General features: G+C 41.3%; 1 protein-coding gene across 13 annotated transcripts in view; it reads right to left on the bottom strand.

The window, feature by feature from the left end:
• Nucleotides 1–8,159: 8,159 nt before the first annotated feature.
• The window catches only part of PRKAG2 (protein kinase AMP-activated non-catalytic subunit gamma 2), a 401,630-nt gene continuing 385,751 nt past the window's right edge, over nt 8,160–24,038 (bottom strand). For 8 of the 13 annotated variants that reach the window (XM_074985099.1, XM_074985098.1, XM_074985107.1 and 5 more), the window contains 3 exons: nt 21,488–21,634; nt 15,508–15,601; nt 8,160–12,095 (listed from right to left, as the gene is read on the bottom strand). In XM_074985099.1, the coding sequence (XP_074841200.1) occupies nt 12,064–12,095; nt 15,508–15,601; nt 21,488–21,634 (273 nt within the window). In that variant the 3' untranslated portion in view covers nt 8,160–12,063. The other 5 variants (XR_012644083.1, XR_012644082.1, XR_012644084.1 and 2 more) reach the window with 5 other exon arrangements.

Raw genomic sequence — 24,038 nt, 5'->3', positions numbered from 1 at the left:
ACTCCACTACAGCGATGGTGGCCTTAACAGCCTTCTTTAAAGGAGTTGCACTAAAAGACACCTGCAGAGCGGCGACATGGTCATCCTATGACACCTTCACCAGACACTGTGAGATTCACCAGGTGGTGGATGAGGATATACGTCTATCAACAGCAGTCCTTTCAAGGGCAAGCTGCACATAAATCCGGTACCCACCTCCATTTTTCTGGGGGGTCACTGCTGGGTAGTCACCTAATGTGAAGCACCCACGGGGACCACTCGAAGAAGAAAAAGAAGTTACTCACTTGTGTAGTAATGATGGTTCTTCGAGCTGTGTCCCTATGCGTGCTCCACTACCCACCCATTCCTCCCCACTTCGGAGTTCTGCTTTATGGTTTTTAGGCGCACCCAGGGCAGTTGGTTGAGGAACTGGCAAGGACCAGATCACACAGGTGACTGAAAGCATGCGAAGGACTGGCACACATTGGTGCATGCACAACCCGATGAGCTAGGCTTGAAAATCTCCGGTCTGCGGCACTGGGCCGAGCCCGACACCTAATGTGGAGCACCCACAGGGACACATCTCGAAGAACCATTGTTACTATACAAGTGAGTAAGTTCTTTGTCTTCTTCAAGTAGCCTCCATGGGTGCTCCACTATAGGTGATTGACTAGCAGTACCCCGAGAAATTGGAGGAGGGTACCAGAGTCAAGATCTCACTGTGACTGAAAATAAGGCTGTTAGGAGTGGAGCAGCCCCAGCCACCTGGGGATGGATGGCATAATGTTTCACAAAGATCTCATGGGAAGAACATGTGGCTGCATGGCAGAGGTCTCTGAGGGGAATACCCTTGAAGAACGTTGTTGACGCTGCCGTAGGAATGAGCCGTAGGCTGGATGGTAACGGTGTGTGCTGTAAGGCATAGCATGTGATAAGGCATGAAGTAAACATTTTGGAAGGTCTTTGCAAAGATATAGCCCCACCGTTGGAGCAGGCAGCGGTAGAGACTATTAGCCTATCAGTTTTGTGGAGTGATTTAGTTCTTTCATTATAAAAGGCCAGTGCCGTTCGTATGTCCAAAGGGCGTAGGCTTGTCTTGTGTACTGATGCATATAGTTTGGGGTAAAAGGAGGGTAATATGATTGGTTCGTTGATATGGAAGTTGGACGAGACTTCTGGGATAAAGGCCAGTGGGAGCCTGAGTACTATCCCTTCTTTGTTGAAAATTATATGCAGTGGAACTGCCATCGGGGAGCCATCTCACTGACTCTGCAAGTGGACGGTATAGCAAGAAGGAAAACCGTCTTTAGAGTCAACATTTGAAGCAAGGTGGTAGCCAGAGGCTCAACTGGCAGCCTGGATAATGCTCCCCAAACCTAGATCTAGGCTCCAAGGCTGGGAAACAGGCCACCGAGGTGGTCAGAGATTTGCCAGACCTTTGAGGAAGTGTTTTGTTATAAGGAGGGAAAACACAGCTGCGCCCCCGTCCGAATGATTAAAGGCTGATATTGCTGCAAGGTGTACCTTTAGCACCGATAACACTAACCTCTCTTGTTTCAGTTATAACAAGTAATCAAGGATCTTGTGTATTGGAAGCGTATGTGGAACCAAGCACTTTGAGGAACACCATTCCTTTCCCATTTCAAGAGGTAAGCTTTACACGTGTTTTGTCATCTGCTATGAATTAGTATTCGCTTGACTTGTGCAAATGTGTTTGGAATTGTTAACCAACAATCAGCCAGGCTGAGAGGTGAAGAGTGTGAGGCTGGGGATGCAGCAGCGACCCTTGATTCTGGGTCAGGAGATCTGGGAGGCTGGGGAACAGCTAAGGGTGACATGGTGACATCCTTTGGAGAAACAGGAAACAATGTTGGCAGACTCATGCTATAGCTACTAGGATTAGTCTTGTTCCCTCCATACTGGCCTTCTCCAGACCAAGGGGTATGTGGGATGAAGGTTGTGGTTGATGAAACAGAACTCTTGATAGAAGATTCTCTTGCAGCGTCCACCATCGGAAGGAGTCTAGAACATGGCTTCATGGTGTTACCACTTTGTGAATATTATGCTTTGTAGGTGTATAAATGGTTGCTCTGCAATGTTGTATACATTGAAAATGCAGTCTGGCCTGCCAGACCACATAAGTCGTAGCTGCCATATGGCTGATCAGGTGCAAATACGTAATAATTTTTACCATCGGGCTGTGCCAGATAATATTGATTAGGGATTGGATAGCTTAAAACAACTGGATCATTAAATAGGCTCTTGCAGTGACAGAGTCCAACTGGGTGCCGATAAACTCAAGACTTTGAGTAGGTTCAGTGACTGATTTCTGGTCATTTCTGAGGAGACCGAGGGAACGTAAGGTGAGTCTGGTTGTGTTTATCATGTCAAGTGTTTCTGCAGGTGAATCACCCTTCAATAATCATCAAGGTAGGGGAAAATTATGACACCTTTGCAATGAAAATGTGCCATTACTACTGACAGGGCGTTTGACAATGCTCTGGGAGCCACTGAAACACGAAAGGGTGAAACTCGGTACTGAAAATGTTCTACGCCCAGCATAAAGTGGAGGAATCACTTGTGGGTGGGATGAATAGTGATATGAAAGTAGGTGTCTTGGAGGTCAAGTGCTCCAAACCAGTCGCCATGATCTAATGATGGAATTATGGATGTGAGGGTGACCATTTTGAACCTTTTTTTCCAGAGATAGCGATTTAGATTTAGTGCTTTAGGTTTCAAAGGTCTACTATTGGTCTTCACCCACCTGTCTTCTTTTGGGTAAGGAAGTATCAAGAACAAAACCTTTTTCCTCTGAATTCATCTCGTACCTGCTCCTCAGGTCCAATGGACAAGAGGTGATTGACTTCCTTCTTAAACATGGGCTCGTGAGAGGGGTCCCTGAAGAGGGACAGGGTAGGTGGGGTGGTTGGCAGGATGGAGAGGAAGGGTATTACATGTCCCAAAGAAATTATCATCTCCAAAACCCATAGGTCTGAGGTAACTGTGGACCATTGGTTGTCATATGGTAGACGGTAGTGGCAGATGGGTGTCAGGTGTTGGTGCTGCATGACAATGATGGTGATATGACAGTCCATGACCAAGGAGTCAAACCTACTGCTTGTTTGACTGGGTAAGCTGATTGCACACATTCTGGTTTTGGTGCCTTTGGGGTCATTGTCTAGCGTGTGCCTGGTCAAAGCCCTGCTGTTGGTACAACCGTCTGTGGAAGGGGTTGTTGTATTTTCACTGGTATGGATTATATCACTAACAACAGTACAGAGGGGTGTACAGACCCAGTGTTTGGAAGGTAGTGCTGGAGTCGTTGCTGGATTGCAGGATATTGTCTGTGTTCATGGCAAAAAGCTTTCCTTTGTCAAAAGATAAGTCCTTGACCTTGCATTGCAGTTTCTTTGGGACACCCGATGGCTGCAACCAGAAGGCCCTCCTCATGATGACCACCGTTGCCTTAGATCTTGCTTCAGTGTCAGTGACATCCAAAGCTATTTGGACAGCAGTCCTGGAGTCAGTAAGTGGTCCATCAAGGATGTCAGTTTGGTGTAATTGTCAAAGTTGTGATTTGACAAATGGGCTGCATAATTAGCTATCCTCAGTAGAAGGGTAGAAGATAAATACATTTTTTCTTCCAAATAAATCAAGTCTTTTTGAATATTCGTACATGATTGCATTTTTATATTGAGGCACTTTAGATCTCTGTTGCAGTGGGAGGGATAGCTCAGTGTTTTGAGCATTGGCGTGCTAAACCCAGGGTTTTGCGCTCAATCCTTGAGGGGGGGCATTTATTTTGTTTTATTTTTTTTAATTCTGACAATCAGGGAAATTGGTCTGGGGGAAGTGAGTAAAAAGAAACTCCATCTCCCCTGAGGGGGCAAAGTACTTTTTTTCCATCCTTTCACTGGTATATGGAACCAAAGCTGGCATCTGCCACCTCTCATCTGCAGCCTTTTTTATTACTTTGTCCAGGGGAATGTCTATTTTTGAGGTGTGAACAGGTGTCAGGATTTTTAAGACGGTGGTGGAGTTCTTCTGTTACTTGGATTTCCTAGCTAGCCAGAAGCTATTTGAATAGCTTCTGAAATTGTTTGAGATCATCCAGGGGAGAAACATCCCCCAGGATCATAACTTTGTCAGGTGAGAAGAAGACAAGTCCATAGGGGAGGTATCCAGTGGGAGCTCTTTGGGCTTTGATATTTGACCATCCTCTGGTTTGGAGAGATGGGTCTGAGGAGACGAGAGTTGAGGTTCTGAGGTGGGTGCTGTGGGGTGGGGCAGGTATGCAGCTCCAAGACCAGCAAGCACTCATGGACCATTCACAAGATCTGTGCGGACAATATCAGTGAGTATAATGATGATGAGCTCCATGGAAATATCGGTCATCGTAGTAGTAGAAGTGTCTGTCTGGAGAGTAGCATGTAGATGGTAAGTGGTGCGTGTAATTCCTGCAGCGATGAGGGGAGTACATAGGGTCATAAGACAGTCTTGTAGATTGTGGAAGAGAGACAGATACGTGTCTGAAATGCTGACAGACCTGTGTGTGTTGGTCTAGGAAGGGAGAAGGCAGTCTTAAAAATGGTGATAGGATGGAGCTGGTCCGATCCCCAGTATATGGCAACATTGGTGAGCTAGGCTGCAGAGGTGATAGCGATGGTTCCTGAGAAAGGTTGGTGGTGTGGGGGGGGGCGGTGGGCTGGGGTAGGGCTATGGCACTGTGCTGATTTTGAAGACGCTTTGCTTGGTGCCAAGGAAGAAACTGTTCCTGTTGGTGCCATGGTATGTGGTGCTGACACAATAGTCAGTGCTGATGAGATCAGTGCTGTGGGCTTAACTGTCGGTGCTTCTGCCTTCACTGCGGGTACCGAGGGTTTTGCAGCTGGTGCCACCGGTGCCTGTGTGACTCTCAGTTCCATGTGTCACTGGGGTTGATTTCTTAGCTTTTGGCATACCAGTCACTTTAGCCTGAGACTAGGCGGTGCCAGGAGAGCCGGTGTTATCTGTATCACTTATCCTGCTCCTAGATAAGGACAGCAAGGACTGAGTGGGTGAAGTTCTAATCTTTTTCTGTGCTGCTGAGGCTGACAAAGCAGCTCTCCACTTCTGAGAGGCCGCTGAGTCCACAGGAGCTGTCAGCTCTGGGGCTGCTGGCTGAAGGGTCTTGTCAAACAAAATCATTCTGAGCCGCATTTCCCTATCTCTGAGGGCTCTGGCCATTAATTTACAACAGTGAGAACATTTCTGAGGAACTTGACCCTCACCTAACCATCAACTACAGCACAAATGGCCGTCAGAGGCCGGCATAGCCTCATGGCAGGCATCATATTTTTTTAAACCCCGGAGAGCCCAGCATGTTTTTTTTTTTTAAACAGTAGCAATAACTATTAACTACCAACTATTAAGAACTGACATCTATAACACCTAACCAACTAAGGTTAAGACGGTTCAGAGGCAGCGAACTTTCAAGGGGTAGTCTGAGAAGAAAAACATTCATGCTGGCTATGGCCAGCGACAGTTGAGAGGAACTGGTTAGAGCCAGATCTCACACACGACCAAAAGAAGCGAGACCCTAGCTGCACATGCTTGGTCTGGCTGAGTACTGCTGTGAAAATCACTGAGCTGCAGTGCCCTATAAGCCTGTGACCTACAGTGGAGCACCTGTGGGGCACACTCAAAGAAGGGTGTGCTTTCTGGGCCACCTCACTTGTAGCTGCATTGCTCAGACACCATGGGCCGTGTCTACACTAGCCCCAAACTTCGAAATGGCCACGCAAATGGCCATTTCGAAGTTTACTAATGAAGCGCTGAAATGCATATTCAGCGCTTCATTAGCATGCGGGCGGTCGCGGTGCTTTGAAATTGACGCAGCTCACTGCTGCGCAGCTCGTCCCGATGGGGCTCCTTTTCCAAAGGACCCCACCTACTTCGAAGTCCCCTTATACCTGTGAGCAGATGGGAATAAAGGGACTTCAAAGTAGGCAGGGTCCTTTCGAAAAGGAGCCCCGTCGGGACGAGCCGCGTGGCGGCAAGCCGCGTCAATTTCGAAGTGCCGCGGTCGCCCGCGTGCTAATGAAGCGCTGAATATGCATTTCAGCGCTTCATTAGTAAACTTTGAAATGGTCATTTGCGTGGCCATTTCGAAGTTTGGGGCTAGTGTAGACGTAGCCCATGAGCTTGAAAGCCTCTGCGACACCATGAATGGCTTGCCATCAGTAACTTGGAATAGAATATGCCTTTGCCATTTGGGAATCTCCTGGCTGGTCATATCCTCTAGAATGTGGTACATCTCTCGCTCACACACACAAATTTAAATTTCACCTTAGTATGTGTGCAGAATGGTTTAACCCTGCTCAACTCAATTGTGCCCATGGAGTTTCTGGGAAACGGATTGGGCTTCTGAAACTATATTAGCAACGAAGTGTCCTGTGGCACCTTATAGACTAACAGAAAAGTTTAGAGCGTGAGCTTGCGTGAGTTAACTCACTTCTTCAGATGCTGAAGAAGTGAGTTAACTCATGAAAGCTCATACTCTAAACTTTTCTGTTAGTCTATAAGGTGCCACAGGACCCTTCGTTGCTGCTACAGATCCAGACTAACACGGCTACCCCTCTGATACTTGAAACTATATTGAAGCTGAGTTTTACGCAGTAGCTTATTTTGCTCGAGATGCCAATAACATTTTTTTCCCTAAGGGTGTGTACTGAACTTTTTTTTTTTTTTTTAACTGAGACTACAATGCACTGATCAATATCTTCTTTATGGCCCTTTCACCTGCTTAGGGGAGCTGCACTCCAGCAAGGGCCTGGGATTTTACCCTATAGCAAACTCTTTCATATCCTGGAGTCCTGGGGACCAGGCGGTTGCTGGCTAATAGAGAGGTATACCTAGCAAAGCATAACACCAAAGAAAAACAAGATTAGCTATTAAGAAACAAACGTATGCAGAGTACTTTTTTTTTAAACCAACAATGGTAGTATTGTACACTGTAAACTTATGCTATATTTATTTATATTTACTTTCACTATAGTGGACTTAAGGAGAACTTAACTAACATTCACTTGTGGTTAAAAAGCCAGTTATTTGAGCGTTCTGGATGATAGAATGCTAGATATGAAAGAGTTTATCATGGAGCACTCAAAGAGGGTGCATTTACATGATGAACTTATGGTGGACATGATCAACAAACAGGTACAGTATCAAAGAGAAAAGATTCATGGCAATTAACGAGGCATAAACAGGCTGCAGGACACAAAGAGAATATTGCAGTAATAGGCTGCATCTCTCAAATCCTGTACTCTCTCATCTGGCAACATCCATCCTCTGGCAGGACCACAGATGTTGCCGGATGAGAGAGTAGCTGGCAGATGCAAGCATCCCAGTGGGGCTAGGAGCTGAAGTCCCTGCCTGCTCCACGGGCATGCAGCCAAGAGGCTGCCACACGTCCAGGAGCCAGAGACACTGCCTGCCCCGCAGTAGCAGTATCAGGGGTTGAGAGCCGGCGCCCCTGCCTGCCCTGTGGCTGCAGGACAGGGGGGAGGGCTGGCTGGAGCCCTGTGGCAGCCCGTGGGTGCCTGGGCTGGGGCAGAGTCCCAGAGAAGGAAGGCTAGTGCTGCAACAGCCCCATAGCACACGGTTGTTTGGCTGCAGAAGCCCTGGACCTCCCATCATCCAGCAAAGTTTCTTGTTTGAGACCTGTCAGGTCCTGAGCACGCTGGATAAGGAAGGTGAGGAGACACTTGAAGGAGGAAGACAGAGCACAGCAGAAAGATGTGATTGAGAGAGATGCCTGCATTAACAGACACAAGTATTCAGGCTCCTCCATTGTACCCAATCTATAGACAAGGACCATATTGGACAATAATATGGTTGGGTGGTCAATGCAACCATGACTAAACACTAAGGTAAACAGCGAACATGTAGCTGCAGCAGTCCTCCACTCCTCCCCTGCAGTTGCACCCCTCTGTGCAGTAACACCGTGTGCATGCTAATGAAGGAAAGGAGAATGGGGCCAGATGCCATGCAGAAGTCAAGAACTATTTTTTGCACTGTCGTCTCTGTTCAAAGGTTGTTATGCATTTTATACTACTGGTGTTATGACAGCTGACCAGCCTGACAATGCTTTAATTTTGTTTGTTTGCAATACAGTTGTATTCACAAATAAGGACATCACATTTCATTAATAGTTTATTACCATCACAGCATCATATAACAAGTCTTTAAAAGAAAGACAGCCATGATAAGGCACAACTGGGAAGTTGTATCAAACAATTTCTCAGTTAATCTATACAGAGCAATCCATAATGAATATCTACAGTTCATATCATGCAAACCACCATTGTATAAGCCACTAGTGGGGAACTGTTGGGCTATGGGCCAGATCTTGGAGGAGGGTGTGGCATGAGGCTGAAGCACCAGGGGAAGCTCCCAGCTGCAGGGAATGGGGAGTTGTGCAGATGCATCCGAGCAGGTTGGGGTTAGATCCAACCCATGGGCTCTGCCTGGCTGGGAAGGAAACGGCTCAGCATGCTGCCATTTTCCCTCCCTCATGGCTGGGGGAATGGCAGCACACAAAACTGCTCACTTGGAGGCTTTTCCCTGCTGTTCCCACTGGCTGGAATTCCAGCCAATGGGAGCAGCACAAATGGTGCTGGGAGTAGGAAGGGCACATTCTTCATAGATAAATCAGAAAATTAAAATAGCTAATGTAGCATCTAGGTAACACTGTTCCAAGGAAAGGTAGGGAATGATTTTTACATCTGTAAGGACAGCAGCACTTGCCACAGGAGCCAAATGGAGAAGTACTCTTGTTCTTTTGTGGTTAAAGTTTCAAATATAAGACAGGTCAGTGAAGAAATTGTGTTTCATGACATAAGTGATCCATAAGTGATGGATCAGACATGGAGACTCTCTAGAGTTCAGTAACATTGGGCTAAATGTCCATGTGGAATCTCGCAGACAAAGAGCAGAAAAAGATTAGATTCATGCACTTTCTTCCAGCAGACCTTGTCCTGTTTTTTCAAGGAATTAATTTGAATTGCATTTACAGTATACTACCGAATTAGTTTTAGCTACCACCATTTTGAAATAAAGGCGGTATGCCAATCTGACTATTAGGTGGGCCTGCTGTGGCAAGTGGGGAAAATTACAAAGGGAGGCAGACAGACTTTGCTTCGGCTTGCCAAGCTCTTGGTCTCAAAAGTATTATTTGCATAGTAAGTCCATAGTACTGAAAAATTAATGTGACTCTGCATGTCTAACTGGCATTTTATTTCACAAACTAAGCTATTTGAAGCTTTGTAACAGACATTTCATTTGACTCATTTTTTCTGAAACTCCTTATAATCATGTTTTTTTTTAAACACACAAAAACCAAACATTTGAATGCATGTCATTTGTGCCATAAGAGCAATGCTTTACATGTTTATTTTACAACTGGTCAATTGCTTTGCTAGAGATTACTTGAATTTAACACTTTACCAAATGAAGTACATAGGTCATACATATTATTTACAGCATACAAATATAACAACTCATGTGTCTTAAAATAGATAATGCTGTATTGGGAACAGTACACATTGGGAATAGTGCAGTCATCTACACACCACCTGTATTCATGATAAATATTTTCTTGGTGGTATGTAACATATATAGTCCTTTTATCAGAGGGTCCTACAACCTGCATGTGTGCTTAGAAATGCCCAAAAATAGTGGGAGAGAAAGGTACTGTTCCAAACTTATGACCCAATTCAGCAAACACTAACTTTAAGCCCGCACTTTGGTGCTTTGCTGAGTCAGGAGCTAAAAGCTGAGTCTCCTTTTGTGGGGGTCTCACTCCTTTATGAAAGGAGAGCATTTAGTTTTAAATATGAACCAATAATTCATAATACTTTCTTAAAAGATTTAGACTAGGATTGTGATTTTCCCCTATGACAGGCGGACAGGTCAGCCAATATAATCCTCAAGTGACAAACTTCTGCTTTAATCAATCAGTCTCTTACTACAGCAATTGAATACATTTTTTATCCCTTCATCAGGCAAAACAGAGGGCTTACAAATACACACCACCAATGTAACAGACTATGTTGAACATATATATTATGCAGGGGCTTTCTAAAAAAGGGAAAACATTGAGGCTGTAACTATGAAGAAGGTGAAAGAAAAAAAAATATTCCTCCACGCTACCACAGGAGGAAAAAAAAAAAAAAAAATATCCCAGAGCCACTCCATTCAGTTTTGTTTTTCTCTGTCTACCAACATTATTCCCAGATCTTGGATGCTATTTATGATGGGAATGATGAATTCTGTATGTTGAAATTGTTAAACCAAAGCAGCCAATTAAACTTAAGCACCATTCAAACTATATGGGAAAGAATAAATTTTTGTCTAGTCAGAAAAATTGATAAAGACCTTTTATAACTTTGAGGATAAGCAAGGGACAGAAAATATTAGCGAACAATTTTTGCAACAGTACTACAAGAATGTGTTCAGATTTTATATAGAAAAAGTCCGAGATGTTAGGAAAAAAAAAGAGTCGTCAATACTAGGCCCAAAGTTTAGGTTTATAGAAAGCAAATTTTGATAAGGATTGTTTAAAAAATGAAAACCTGTCATTAACATAGATTTCAGTTTCATTTAAATATTTTCTAACTAGTGTCTGAATTACAGAGTAGCAAATCAGTCTATTTTCATTGTTCTCAGAAGAATGGAGAAACACGAAGCTGAACATTCATCAGTTGTAATAGTGTAAGGTGTTAAGTCAATGAACCCATTAAAGTTTGCTTTTGAAAGTTTTTTAAAGTAACACTGTCTCTTTAGTGTACAATTAGCCTGTAAGGAGGAAGAAAAATAAGAGTAATTCAATATCTTGTAAGATGAAATAGCTGGGGACTGTGGGTGATTGGAGTCGGGGAGGAGCATGTAAAAATCTGTACATGCAAAGATACTTGACATTTTTTAAAACTGCTGTTAAAGAAGTAGTAGGGCTTAATTTCTTTCATCTGCCGAAGTCTACAAGTACTGTGTGTCATCTTTAAGATTTTTTGGTGCATTTATATTAGCAAAAACTTTTCCTCACCTCTTTGCATATGTATGAAAACTGCATATCTATAATAATTTACAAATGTGGTATCTGCAATCTTGCAAACGTGATTTAACATTTTAGTACACTGGAAAATTTCTCTCTGGCACTTAGTCTCCTCCATGATATCTGTCTATTACAGTACACAACACTTTTCAACGTGCTTTTGAAAACTTTAGAGTGAAGTAATAAGGGCTAATCTAGAAGCCAGTTTCTACAGCTCCCCAGAGTTAAAAAAAAAAAGAAAAAAAAAAGAAAAAAAATCTGCCACTTTTTTGTATAACAATCAACAGTTTATTAATGGACATGGTGAAATTTTAGCTATCCACCAAATGTGTAAAAAATTGCCATGAAAGTAAAAATAAATAAAGCCGTTTTTAAATCAGTCGTTTTACATATCAGTTCAGAATGCAACATTAAAAACACAAAACTGTCATTAAAGTTTTAAAGTTATCTATTGATATTCAAATTACAACTTTTATGACAAATCTAATGAGAGTCTAAACTGATTTGGTTTTAGTTTTAAGGAGTTTCACATTCAAATACAGTGTCTTGTTTAGCACAATATTTCCCTCTGACAGTGATGGGCAACCGATGACATATTGCTGTATTCTGACATAAGGCACTATGATATGAATATGCCATACACTTCTCTTGCCTTATGTCACGTCTGTTGCTGACCAGTGACTTCTGTCAAATACAAATGAAATTGTTTCGGTATATGGTGCTTTTTAAATGGACACAGTCGTTCAGCACACGTTTTGAAGACATTTTGAAATACAAGCCTACATTTTTTTAAACATATAAGTTTTTTTGTCATGCTGCTTTTTTGCGACACCACTGGGGGAAAATGCAGACATTGCCCATCACTAAGTTTCAATACACATTCTCATAACCGTTCTTCTCATTTCTATTGCAGTCAGTCAGTGTTCTTGAGGCAAACTTGACCCAGAATCTTTGTTCAAGTTCTCGTAGAAAGCTTTATACATTCACAGCAGTCACTCAGTTTCATCTTCCTTTTGTTTGGCACCTGTTCATAGACGGAAAAAAAATCAGCTTTCAAAAACAATAGTGTCCCTGGTCATACAACATACTTTAGCATCATGAAAAAGCAGTTAATAAAGCAATACATTAGACCATTATTTGGGAACATAAGCAAAGCTAAAGGGGCACATGGACCACCATTGCTTACTTCTTTTTGTTTAGTGGCATCCCTCAGCATAGCAGCAATGTGACAGAGAAGGCAAAAATCAACTACACAGTCCCTGAAAAACTGGTGGTGATTATTTTAGGATGAGGGCAAGAATCACAACACAAAGGACTTTTTTTGGGTCCCTGACAGAAGCCATGATCAGCATTAACACTCCCTCAAGATTAAGACCTACCTGAACTGAGCCCAGGAGGAGTCCTACACTGTATTATGCTGGTGCATCAGTTTACCTTAGCACAAAAGAAGAGCCTTATTTATGATTAGTACAATGGTTGCAGAAGAACAAGTGGTAAAATGGCTGGAAAAGCATTTTTTTAAAATGTTTTTCACCTCTACTTCTGTGTTTGTGGGTTGCAGCATCAAGCCCTTCTCTCCGCTCTAATGTTCCAGGCAGAAAGCAAGACCAATAATCTGATGCTAGAGACAAGCATTCTGAAGACAGCTACTTTACGCTAATGAACTGGGGTATGTGCTTCACTTACATTTTAGATATGAGGGAGGTAAACTGTGCGAGGACATGAGAAAGATTTGAAATCTAAACTCTGAAGGCCCATGAAGTTGCTGGGAGCTACCCTGCCGTATTTGTTTGAATGTCAGCAGATGGAAGAGGACTGTTACAGTAAGGTGGACGCTTGCCAGCTGGAGGTGGTTTTGACCAGATTTTCAAGAGTTGCCAAGAAAGGTTTCTCCAGACTCCAGAGACTGGTACCTTGGGCTATACCTACACAATGGGCATTATTTTGGGATACAGAGGTAACCCAAAATAGCTGCCTGCCTCTAAGCAATGTGCCCATTGTCTCAAAACAGGTTTGCGATAACAGGCATGCTATTCTGGCATCCTTGTACAGCTCACTGCATGAGAAATACAGGGATGCCTTGAAATAGGGCTTTATTTCAGCATGTGGTGCCATTTAGACAGTCCCACATGCTGAAATAGCTTATTTTTAGTTTACGGTGCCATGTTGACATAGCCTTAGGGATTAAAGAAGTCTGCGCTGCTGACAGGGTTGCAGTGAAACCAGACTGGGAAAACACTGTACTCCGTTGTTTATGGAGAGGAAGCCTGAACTGGGGTCTTAAGATACTTTGTGGCTTCAAAGACTAGTGAGCACTTTCAGATAAGTTCATTCATAGCTTTTAATTGTAACTAATACACTACAAGTTTGTGAATTCAGTCTGGAGGAGACCTGTGGTTATTTCTGTAGTGGCCTTCAAAGAACAAACCAGAGACCCTTGCTCCTGGAGGCCAAGAAGTTCCTCTAAAAAAAGAGCAGAAGAAAAGTTGCCCCTAGGTGAGAAGCTTAGTGGTGGCAGCAGATGGCCATAAGAAACCTGGGGTTGTAAGAGTTGGAGTTCAAATGTCTACAGCTGTGCAGAGGGATTGTGTACAATGTTAAGTAACACAAGCTCTCCCCTACCCCACTTGTTTTTCCCTTACCTACAGCAGCCACTACCTAGCACTCAGAGGAGAAATTCTACAGTCTCAATATATATAAGCAGACACCATGCCTGATCTCAAGCTACACTTAGCAGTATCAATGCGGATGAATGATGCCACTTGTGCTCATGGTTAGACACTCTTTTAAAGGGTTAGTAGTCAGATTGAATTTGATCAAAAATTCAGGAAATCGTGTTTAAACAAAAGCAAACAGTCTTCACTCAAATGTTTGCATCCCCTCACCCCACCCTTATAATGGAAAGAAGGCTGTTTGCTTAAAAGTGCAGAACTGAACTAATTGTAGAATCTAAATATGAAAACTTACTGTATCAAAATGAAACATCCTATTGTTTTCCATTGATTATGCTGAGACCACCATCATCAGCATAAGTGGAAGAGTTTTGTAAAACTTGTTTTCTTGCAGATACCCTGTTTTAATTAAGCACCCCACATTTTGATTCCATTCTTGCATCTCAAAACATAAGGATAATTTTTTTTCCTAAAAACAAGATATATGAGCAGCAGCCGCTATGACCAACAGCAATACTATTCATTCAATACTCTGTTCTAAACTATATAAGCAAAGTTTGACTCTAATAGTGAAAGCTGATCTAAATACTTGGAGAAACCATCCAGATTCATCTTTCCCTACAAACCTCAATATGTAGATTTTGTTGTTTTTCTGCCAAAAATGGAAAGTACACTAGAAGTTATTTTTTTAACAGTTTGACATGGAGTTAATAAATAATATTTGATATTAAGACAGACACAGTAGCATTTCTGGATCTGGGATTTTTGCTGTATGTTGGGGACTTATCTGTTGGATTCCAGATGAGATGTATAATAGTACTGTGTACAGTTCTGGTCTCCCATTTTTAAGACAGACTAATATCAAACTGGAACAGGTACAGAGAAAAACTAATGAGATTATCAAAATAATGAAAAATCTATTTTAGGAGAATCAAGGAGCTTGGCTTGTTTGGCTTAACCAAAGGATCAGGGAAGATATGATTGCTCCCTATAGATACATCAGTGAGATAAATACCAAGGAAGAAGAGGTGTTACTTCAGCATTTGTGCGGACACAAAAATGAATGGATATAAACTGATTGTGCAACAAGTTGAAGCTTGAAATTAGATGAAGGTTTCTAACCATCAGAGGACTGAAGTTCTAGAAGCCCCCAAGCATAGCAGTGGGGGGTAAGAAAAAAAACCTAACTGGCTTCAAGACAGCTTGATAAGTTCATGGAGGTACGATGAAACTGCTCACAATGGCATGTAGCTGATCTGTGATGCTAGCAGGAAATATCCCCAATGGCCAGTGATGGGACACTAGACAGGGAGGGCTTAGAGTTACTACATACAATTGTCTTCCAGATGTCTAGCTATTGGATCTTGCCAAAATGCTCAGTGTCCACCTGATCACCATATCTGGGGCAGGACGGAATTCTCCCCATCCCAAACTCAGAGTAGCAGAGCTGCAGCATGGAACACAGGTCACATGAAGGTTTAAACTAGTGTAAATGTTAGATTTTGTGCAACCTGAAGTCTTTAAATCATGGATTTGAGGATGTCAGTCACTCAGCTAAAGTTATGGATCTATTACAGAAATGAGTAGGCAAGGTTCCATGGCTTGCAATGTGCAGGTCAGACTAGAGGATCTTGATTGTTCCTTCTGACCTTAAGTCTAGTATAGACATTAGTAACAAATCAAGCAGACTAAGAACGGCATACCAAACTACACCCTCCTGTACCTGAAGATTTATGGAAAGAGATCAGAAGGCAGCATCTATACCTGCTGGCGTAAGCACCAAAGCTTGTAGAATGTCAGAGAGGGAGATGATACCCACAATGCTATCTGCTTCATTCACTACTACCAGACGATGAACCTGCAAGCAGGGAAAATACATTTTATGGGACAGGAATTTTTTTTTCTGATTTAAAATGACAACAGTGAAACAAGAGTCCTAAAATAAAGTGCTGTAAGGTAGCAAATTTCCAGAATTAGAGGGAAGAAATTGTTCAAAAGTCATCAGTTTCTTGACTAACATTTTTATATGGTGGTATCACAATATACTTAAGCTGATACTTAAAGGAACACATAGCTGTAATATTTGTGTGATAGTGCAATAAAAAAGGACCTTGTCAAGTGGTATCAATCAAGAAATAATTTTTTAAACTGAAGTCTTTAAGACTTAGCATAGCTCTGTTTCAGAAAGCAACCGTGAAGTTCAAATATTTGAGTCAATAACTTCTGAATATATTTATATTAATTGGAGTGCAATGATAAGAACTTGACTTTAAAAGAGGGACTTTTCCAACTGCCAACCAGCCCTTGCCAACTCAGTCTGGCATCTTCTATTCATAAGCTGCATCCTTGCATGTGTACTGTCATCAGGAAGAAGAGATTCTGTCTATGAGACGCTGAAGTCAGATTTATTCAAGTTCATCACATTCCAATTGTTTTCAGTGACAGTTCTCTACAAAAGGGTTGGGTAGGTGAGACTGTAGGCCAAATCTGGTTCTAAAATTGGAATATGATTAACAATTCTGCTAATTTTGCATGACACCTGAACAGATTTCATGTCATGCTCCTGGTAGTACTGCAGAGATCACTCTCATAAATTTTGAGAACTAGTAAAGATGGATTGCTGGACAAAAGCAACTGCAATTCTGAAAACCCAAAAGATTTGTGAAACGCAAGGTGATATTTTACAAGTCATTTTTCAGAGTACAATTTTAAGACCAACAAATATTTCACATTTTGCATTTTATATTTAGCAGCATCAGAGCTTTCATTAAAAATATTCACCGTTCAAGTTTATAATCTAAGGATTGCGGCAGTCATCAGGACCAGAAAAATGAACCTAATCACAAACAAACTGAAGCTAACCCATACAGCTTTGTTAGAGTAGTATCACTAGCTTGTTACATAAATGACAAAAAAGTTTATTCATACTGAAATTGTTAAATGATCTAATTTAACTGCAACATACAATTACACGATAAAATCTTCAAGGGCAAGAGTTGATCATCTACGTGAGTACAAAATGTAGATATCTAACTGCTGAATACTCTCAAGCATTTATTTTAAAGTTCAACATTTAACCTTTTTTTTAATTATCGTTAAAAATAAGTTTTCTGTAAGACATCAATTTTTTCATGGGAAAGATGTCCAAATGAGTAAAAATGTAAATAGTGAGATTACTGCTTCCAGCACTGTATTTAATGAGAACTGGCATTAAGTTTCTCTCAAAAATGAGATTAGGGATTACAGATACAGACGATAATGGCAATAAACAGTTGCAATGTTAACAATTTTCCTCTTTTTTTTTTTTTTTTTTTTTTTTTTTATTAAGACCTTGGAACCCCCTTAGTGCTGGTAATCAAATTTCTCAAATGCTAGTCAGTGCAAAGAAGAAACCTCATCACCCTCACAAAGGGAATAACAGCATGAAAGCAGCATCTCTGGTTTGATTAAAGTAATGGTACATCAATTTAGGACTGAGGTTAACTACATACCAGTCAGGATACCTTAGAGCTCCTCTTCTCTTGTAATGAACAGTCATACCCACCTGATACAAATGGGGAACACAGGAAAGAAATAGAAAGAAAAGGGGGAAAATTCTGTTTTTATATTTTTTTTTCTGCTAATGAAATTGTGCTGGTGATATTTGAGACACAGATATTAGTTCTCTGAATATGACACACATTTAATCACTTGGTCATCTTTCTCACATTTGGTCGTGAGTTCCATTAAGAAAAAATATTAGTATAAACAACTAATACCAGTATAATTAAGCATTCTTGTTTAGCATCCAAAAAGATCAATTTAGTACCACACTGAAAAATTTTATAGTGAAAATAAGTATTTTACATACAAGACACAAACTCAGTAGCTAATCCCTCCAGCTAGTGGGCAGTTTGTAACATTGCTGGGAAAGAGGGCCAGATTTCTAGAAAATGTGCGGGCATCCACTTAAAGCTGATTCATTAAGAAATATTTCATATTTGTGTATTTATAGTGCATCCACTTATATAGAAAAATGTCATCCACACAATGTGCACAAAAATACATACATTTTTTCCTATTAGATGTTAACTGAATGTTTGAAGTTTTGTGAACTGAACTATACTGCAGCTATCAAGTGGCAAGTCTCAAGAAGCAGGGTCCTCTTGTAAAAGTGATTTTCCTTCTCAGTGAGCTGTCACCTGGTAAAACAAAGGTTAATGAGGAAGGGTCAGGCAGGCAGGCCAAGCTGGGCCACATCCTTGTGTGACATGTCTAATCACTCCTTTTTATTTCTGCATTAATGGTTGGCTTTTTAAAGTGTAGGAAACATGGACTTTCCCTAAAGCTTCCGAGCAAAGGTGAGTCCATTGGGGAACACAGTGTAATTCTTATAGACAGAGAGGATATGTGTGGCCTTATGCTCAGCTTGCACCCTCAAGGGTAGGAATTGTTTTTGAAACTGTTGTAATGCGTTTGAGAGCTCTAATGATATTAATAGTAAGTTAGACATAATATGGGTTATTCTTGACATACTGTGGCCCAAACTGCAAGTTTCAGTAGGCACAGAAAAAGCCTGGGCATAGGGAACTGTCTGTTGATGCAATTTTAATGGAATATTGAGGAACAGTATTGACTACCATTGGGAACTAACTTGCATTAAATAAATGTCAGACTCGGGGTCCCTGAAGATGCAAAATATTGGATGCAGAAACTGAAATAATGTTTGAAATGAAGATGATTGATATGGGCAATTTTGATTTCCAGCAATGGGTTTGATAGGTGGGAAGAATTTCCATCCTTAAAAGATACCAACGATTTCAAAAAACCTGCCAGGATGTTGTCCACAGCATTTAAAGATTTTCATTTAGAAAGCTAAACTTTGTAGTCCTCTGTTTTTGTAAAGATAACCTTCAAAAGCAAACAAAAAAAGCAGTACTATCTTCCTGAGTCTAGAGACATACTAAGAGAGCTGTAAGATGTATACTGGTCTATCCCTCTCAGTGGAGTGGTTACGTTGCAGTTCATAAACAATTTAAAAGTCACAGTTAACTCTTTCACTTATACTTGTCAAGTCATCTGGACAGTGAATTAATCAGAAATGACGTTCCACAAAAGTTAGAAAACTATTGGCATCTTTTAAATCAGATTTCTTCCTCATCCAACCAAAGGGTCACAGATTCCTCAGTTTACCAGCAGTCTTAATTTTTTGCGAGTACACTTCTCTACCAACAGATTATACTCAAAGGGTACAGTTAGCTACACTAGCAAGTTTTGCCCACAAAACCCCAGTTTGTTGCCAAAACTTGTGGAGCACACACACACAAAATGCATTTTGTTTATAGTATCTGGACGAAAAACAACAACAATTTCACCAGCAGTGTTTTGCCTCAAAGCTTTGAGGGCATAATGCTGCTGTTGACAAAAATCTGTGTGGCTGCTCTGGGGAGGCCTTCTCCCAACAGACGGGGCATCCACAACAATGGGAAGCACTGTCTGCTGCACTTCCAGGTGCTTGTTTTGTCAAGAGAGCAGCTGGGCAGTCCAGCTGCTCTGTCGACAGAGCAGACCGCACTACCAATTGGCTATTGAAAACTCTCCCAACTGTGACTTCTGTTGATCGAGCGCTGTAGTGTAACTGTAGCCAAACTTTGGTTAAGATCCAGTTATAGTATAATCACTAGCTGCCTGGTTATCCACTTGCTTCAGAATTTTTAGTTCTTAACTCCTCCAGTGCCTCCCACTCTATATTATGGAGTCAATGAATCTAAGGTCAGAAAGACCACTCTAATCATGGAGATTGACTTCTGGTACAACACAGGCCACAGAACTTCCTCAAAATCACTAAAGGAGATCTTTTGGAAAAACACCAATCTTAAATTTAGTTAAGGATGGAGAATTCACAACCTCCAATAAATTGTTCCAATGGTTAATCACTCTCACTATTAAAAAACTTATGCCTTATTTTCAGTCTGAATTTGGCTTGCTTCAGCTTCTAGTCATTGTATCAGGGTATGCCATTTCTCTGTTAGGCTGAAGAGCCCATTATCAAATATTTGTTTCACATGTAGATACTTGTCAAACATTTTCTAATCCTTTATATCGATGAATCAATCATTCGCTTGGCTCCATTCAAAACCCCTCCAATTTATCAAACATCCTTTGCAAACTACAGACACCACAAATGGAGTCAGCATTCCAGCAGTGGTTGCATCAGAGCCACGAAATAGTTAAAATAACCTCTGCTCTTACTTGAAATACACCAATTATGCACCCTAGGTTCACATAAACACTCTTCTGGCCACAATAATACATTGAGAGTTCATGGTTCAGATGATTATCCACCACAACCCCAAGCATTTTACAGAGTCCCCCCACCTTGTAAGTCTGGCCTACAAGCTTTGTTTCTACATGTACAGATTTATATTTAGCCACATTAAAATGCATATTGAGGATTTGTGTACAGTTTATCAAGCAAACCAGAGCAGCATCAGTGACCTGTTTGTTATTTACCACTCCTCAAATCCATGTCATCAGAAAATTTAATTAGTGTGTTTTCTTCTAGGCTCAAGGTGTCCAACAAGCTAGCCACTAGCCACATGTACCTATTTGGTTGGTTGCTTGAATGTGTCTAATTGGCTTGAACAATAAATATATTTTGAGATAATGTGGCTAGTTTCCTACAGCAGTAGTCGCCACAGGGAATTTGGCTTGCTTCAGCTTCTAGCCACTGTATTAGGTTATACCTTTCTCTACCTACCCATTACCGAAGATTTGTTCCCCAAGTAGACTATGGTGACTACTGCTTTGGAACTAGTTGAACATCGTGGTTTTAGGTCATTGATTAAATTCAAGAACCAATCCCTAACAAGACCCCACTACCTACCTATGCAATGATTCCCTGTTCTGAGAGTACATCATCTAGTTTTGAAACCCATTTAATGTGCACCATATTTATTTTGTATTATTCTAGTTTCTTAATCAAAATGTCACAAGGTACCAAATCAAATGCTATACAGAAATCTGGGCATGTTGCAGCAACACTTATCTTTATAAACCAAACTGGGAATTTCATAAAAAAAAAATGAAGTTAGCATGACAGGATTATGTTCCATAAGCCTATGTTAACGGGTAATAATTATATTACTCTCCTTCAGTTGAGTATATTATTCAGCTTTAATTTATAATTATATATAAAAATCTTACAGCTGCACAAAAGAGTATGCCATCTTTGCACAAGCCCCCCCCATCTACTCTAATGATTTTGAACCTGAGGTTACTTCTGAAAAATATGCACCCTCAAATACTGCTTGTCAGCAGCAAAGGGTTAGACATCCATAGCACAGCTTGCAGGACTGTACCTTTGTTGCAAAGTATGTTCCCAAAGCAGCACTTCTCTTGAATAACTTTTTTGAAGGATTCTTCTACTGTTCACGGATATCAAGTACAAAAAATAGCAATGGAGCTAACTGGAGATGCGAGCTACAAAAATATCTTGGCAGGTGATGGGGGAATTGCAAGTCCTCAGTGACATCACATTGATTTCTCCAAGACCACCTACAAATTACCAGTGCCCCACTGATAAAACTAACAATTCAAAACTCTGTGACATACACATGCAAATGTAAGAAGCATCATCTGCAGTGAAAAAACAAAATTACTTTGTGTTATTTCCACTGGGCTTTTATGAAAGGATGCTTATGCACTATTTTGCACCTTGTTGTCATATTGCTTTAAAATACAGAAGCGAACAAAGTAATCTCACCTCAGCCTTCACTATTCTATCAACAATGGTCTCCAGTGTTTCCAGCTTACTGCACTTCACAACACCTTCGAAATACTGAGAACGGTGCTGAAGAGCTTGCGTTACTGTGATATCTAGATTATTATAAGTTTTTTCAGCAGCAAGGTTCTGAAAAATAAATTAGAGGAATCATTATCGGTCTTCATAAGAGGAAAGTAGATATATGTCATTAAGCTAACCATGCAAATATCAAGTTACATTTTTGGTGTAAATTGATGGGTATGCCTTTTATATATTAAGCAAAGTTCATCACAAACTGTCAGCTGATAAGCACAGTCAAGAAAGCACGTGTGTTAAATACCGCAAAAAAGCAACAATTAATACACAACTGTCCACTGGGCAAATGAAAAACTGCGCCCTTTGCTGAATGATCTTTGGGTAGGTAGGAGGTGCAATGCTGCTCCATCTACTTTTGTAAAAAGAATAGAAAATTTGAAGGTCAACTGAAATTCCAGAGATTTGCAATATAGAGAAACAGTTCCCTTATTTGTAGTTCTTATTTCTCCTGAAAGAACATATCCACTCGTCTGAGCATTATTCATGGCGTTAGACCCGCTCAGTATGTGATAATGGGGGCATCCCAATCTTCATCCCCATGCCCACCATCTTCTTTCCTACATGAACTCTGGTGCCAGAACAGTGGGCACCTATTTCACATCTAAACATGATGCTATTTATTCTAACAATATTTAGATTTAAACAAAATAGAGAAAAACAATGGTTCAAATGGAATTAGTTTGTGACTGCGCACCAAGTCAAGAACTATTTTTGTGTGTATTTAAAAAAAAAAGAAAGATAGTGAATTACGAGTTCTGCCAGTTTAAACTCTCTCCCCTAGTTGAAATATCTGCTACAAGAAAGGAGACAAATAAGAGGCTCTTAGTGGAATTTTAGTGAGGGTTGGGGAGTTTTTTGAGTTTGCAGTATCAGGCTTACCACTGAGTGTCTCATGTCACCATATATGTTGCATAAGAGTTGGTGATGAGAGGGAGCAGAAAAAAGCTAACAACAAGAAACTTTTGGACTAAACTCAGAAGACAAACCTTCCGATAGTTTAGGTTTAATTCTTTCTGAAGGCTAGACATGAGAAACTGAAGCCAGTCTCAGGACAGACATTTAGAGCACCATTAAGAGCTGTTTACACAGAAACACCACCAATTTAACGTAACCCTGTTTTCTAAATAGTTCCCCCAACCCCTCCAAAACCAAATAAAATAGATTAAACTAATTTGGATACAAGGCATTTGATCCAAAATGAGTCCCTTGCACAAGATGCTTTCATTCATTTAGCTAAACTGGCACCTAGGCTACGTCTACACTTACCAAAAACTTCGAAATTGCCATTCTAATGTCCAGATCGAAGAACACTAATGAGGGCCTGAAATGCATATTCAGCACCTCATTAGCATGCCGCCATCTGCGGCACTTCGAAATTGCCGTGTTTCGCTTCCGCGCGGCTCGTGTACACAGCGGCCCTTTTCAAAAGGACCCCACCATCACTGAAATCCCCTTAAAAGGAGTGACACATGCTGGCCTTGGCAGCTTGCTACCTGGAGCACCACGTGGGAATATGATGGGCAAGAAACCTGCCTGAGGGTCCCGCTGGGCTGCCAACCAGGAGCTGCTGATGGTAAGCGCCTCCCAGGCAAACCCTGAATCTGCCACCACATCCAATGCCCCAAGTCACAACCCCCACACTCCCTTTCACCTAAACTCCCTCCCACACCCTGCATCTCAGTCCCCTAGCTGAAGCTCCCTCCTGTACCCAAATTCTATCCCAGATCCCTCACCTGTTCATTAACATCACAGAAAAATGTGGCCCTTGACCACTTACCAAATTCTTGGACTATTCATCCCCACCATTGAAAAGTATTGATCAATGACCCATCCTAAGGAATCGGCATGGACTTTTGTGAAAGGTATGATAAATATACCTGTCCAGCCTCAGCGGTTGAAGAGGACTGTAATAATCCTTTAAAGGCCAAGACTGAATCGACCATTTTAAGGTTGTATTATTAAACAACAACTTGCAAGGCCTTGGAGGATGAAAACTCTGCCTGCTACAGTTTCAGTTCACCTTATGGTCATCCTGAAAGTGGGCAAGAATGTTCTCCACAAGACTGAAGTGGGAAACACAGATTAGAAAAGATAGGCAGGAACACTGGGGTTTGGGAACACTCACTCTAAAAGGCATTGTGTGCAAAGAAGTATTGGCATAGATACTGTAAATCTATGTCTCACTTGGGACACTTCTCCCTGGAGTACTGATTTTCAAAGGAGGGCTACAAACATCCAGATTTTCCATTAGCACTGTCATGCTTGAGGCAAGAGCAAATCAGATCACTCTTGTGTCTCTATAGACTAAATCCAGCAACCAGAAGGCTTCACTATCTGGAAGACTCCAAGTCACACTGGCAATACAGTTAAGAAAAGAATTTCTCAGTTCATCTCACCGATTCTGACAGCATAAACGAGACTAAACCGTTACATGACTGAGGGCAGCCCTGGTAAA

This window comes from Carettochelys insculpta, chromosome 2, assembly GCF_033958435.1.
Source record: "Carettochelys insculpta isolate YL-2023 chromosome 2, ASM3395843v1, whole genome shotgun sequence".
Taxonomy (NCBI): Eukaryota; Metazoa; Chordata; order Testudines; family Carettochelyidae; genus Carettochelys; species Carettochelys insculpta.
Note: the sequence above shows the minus strand (reverse complement) of the source record. Positions and strands in the feature narration are given on the sequence as shown.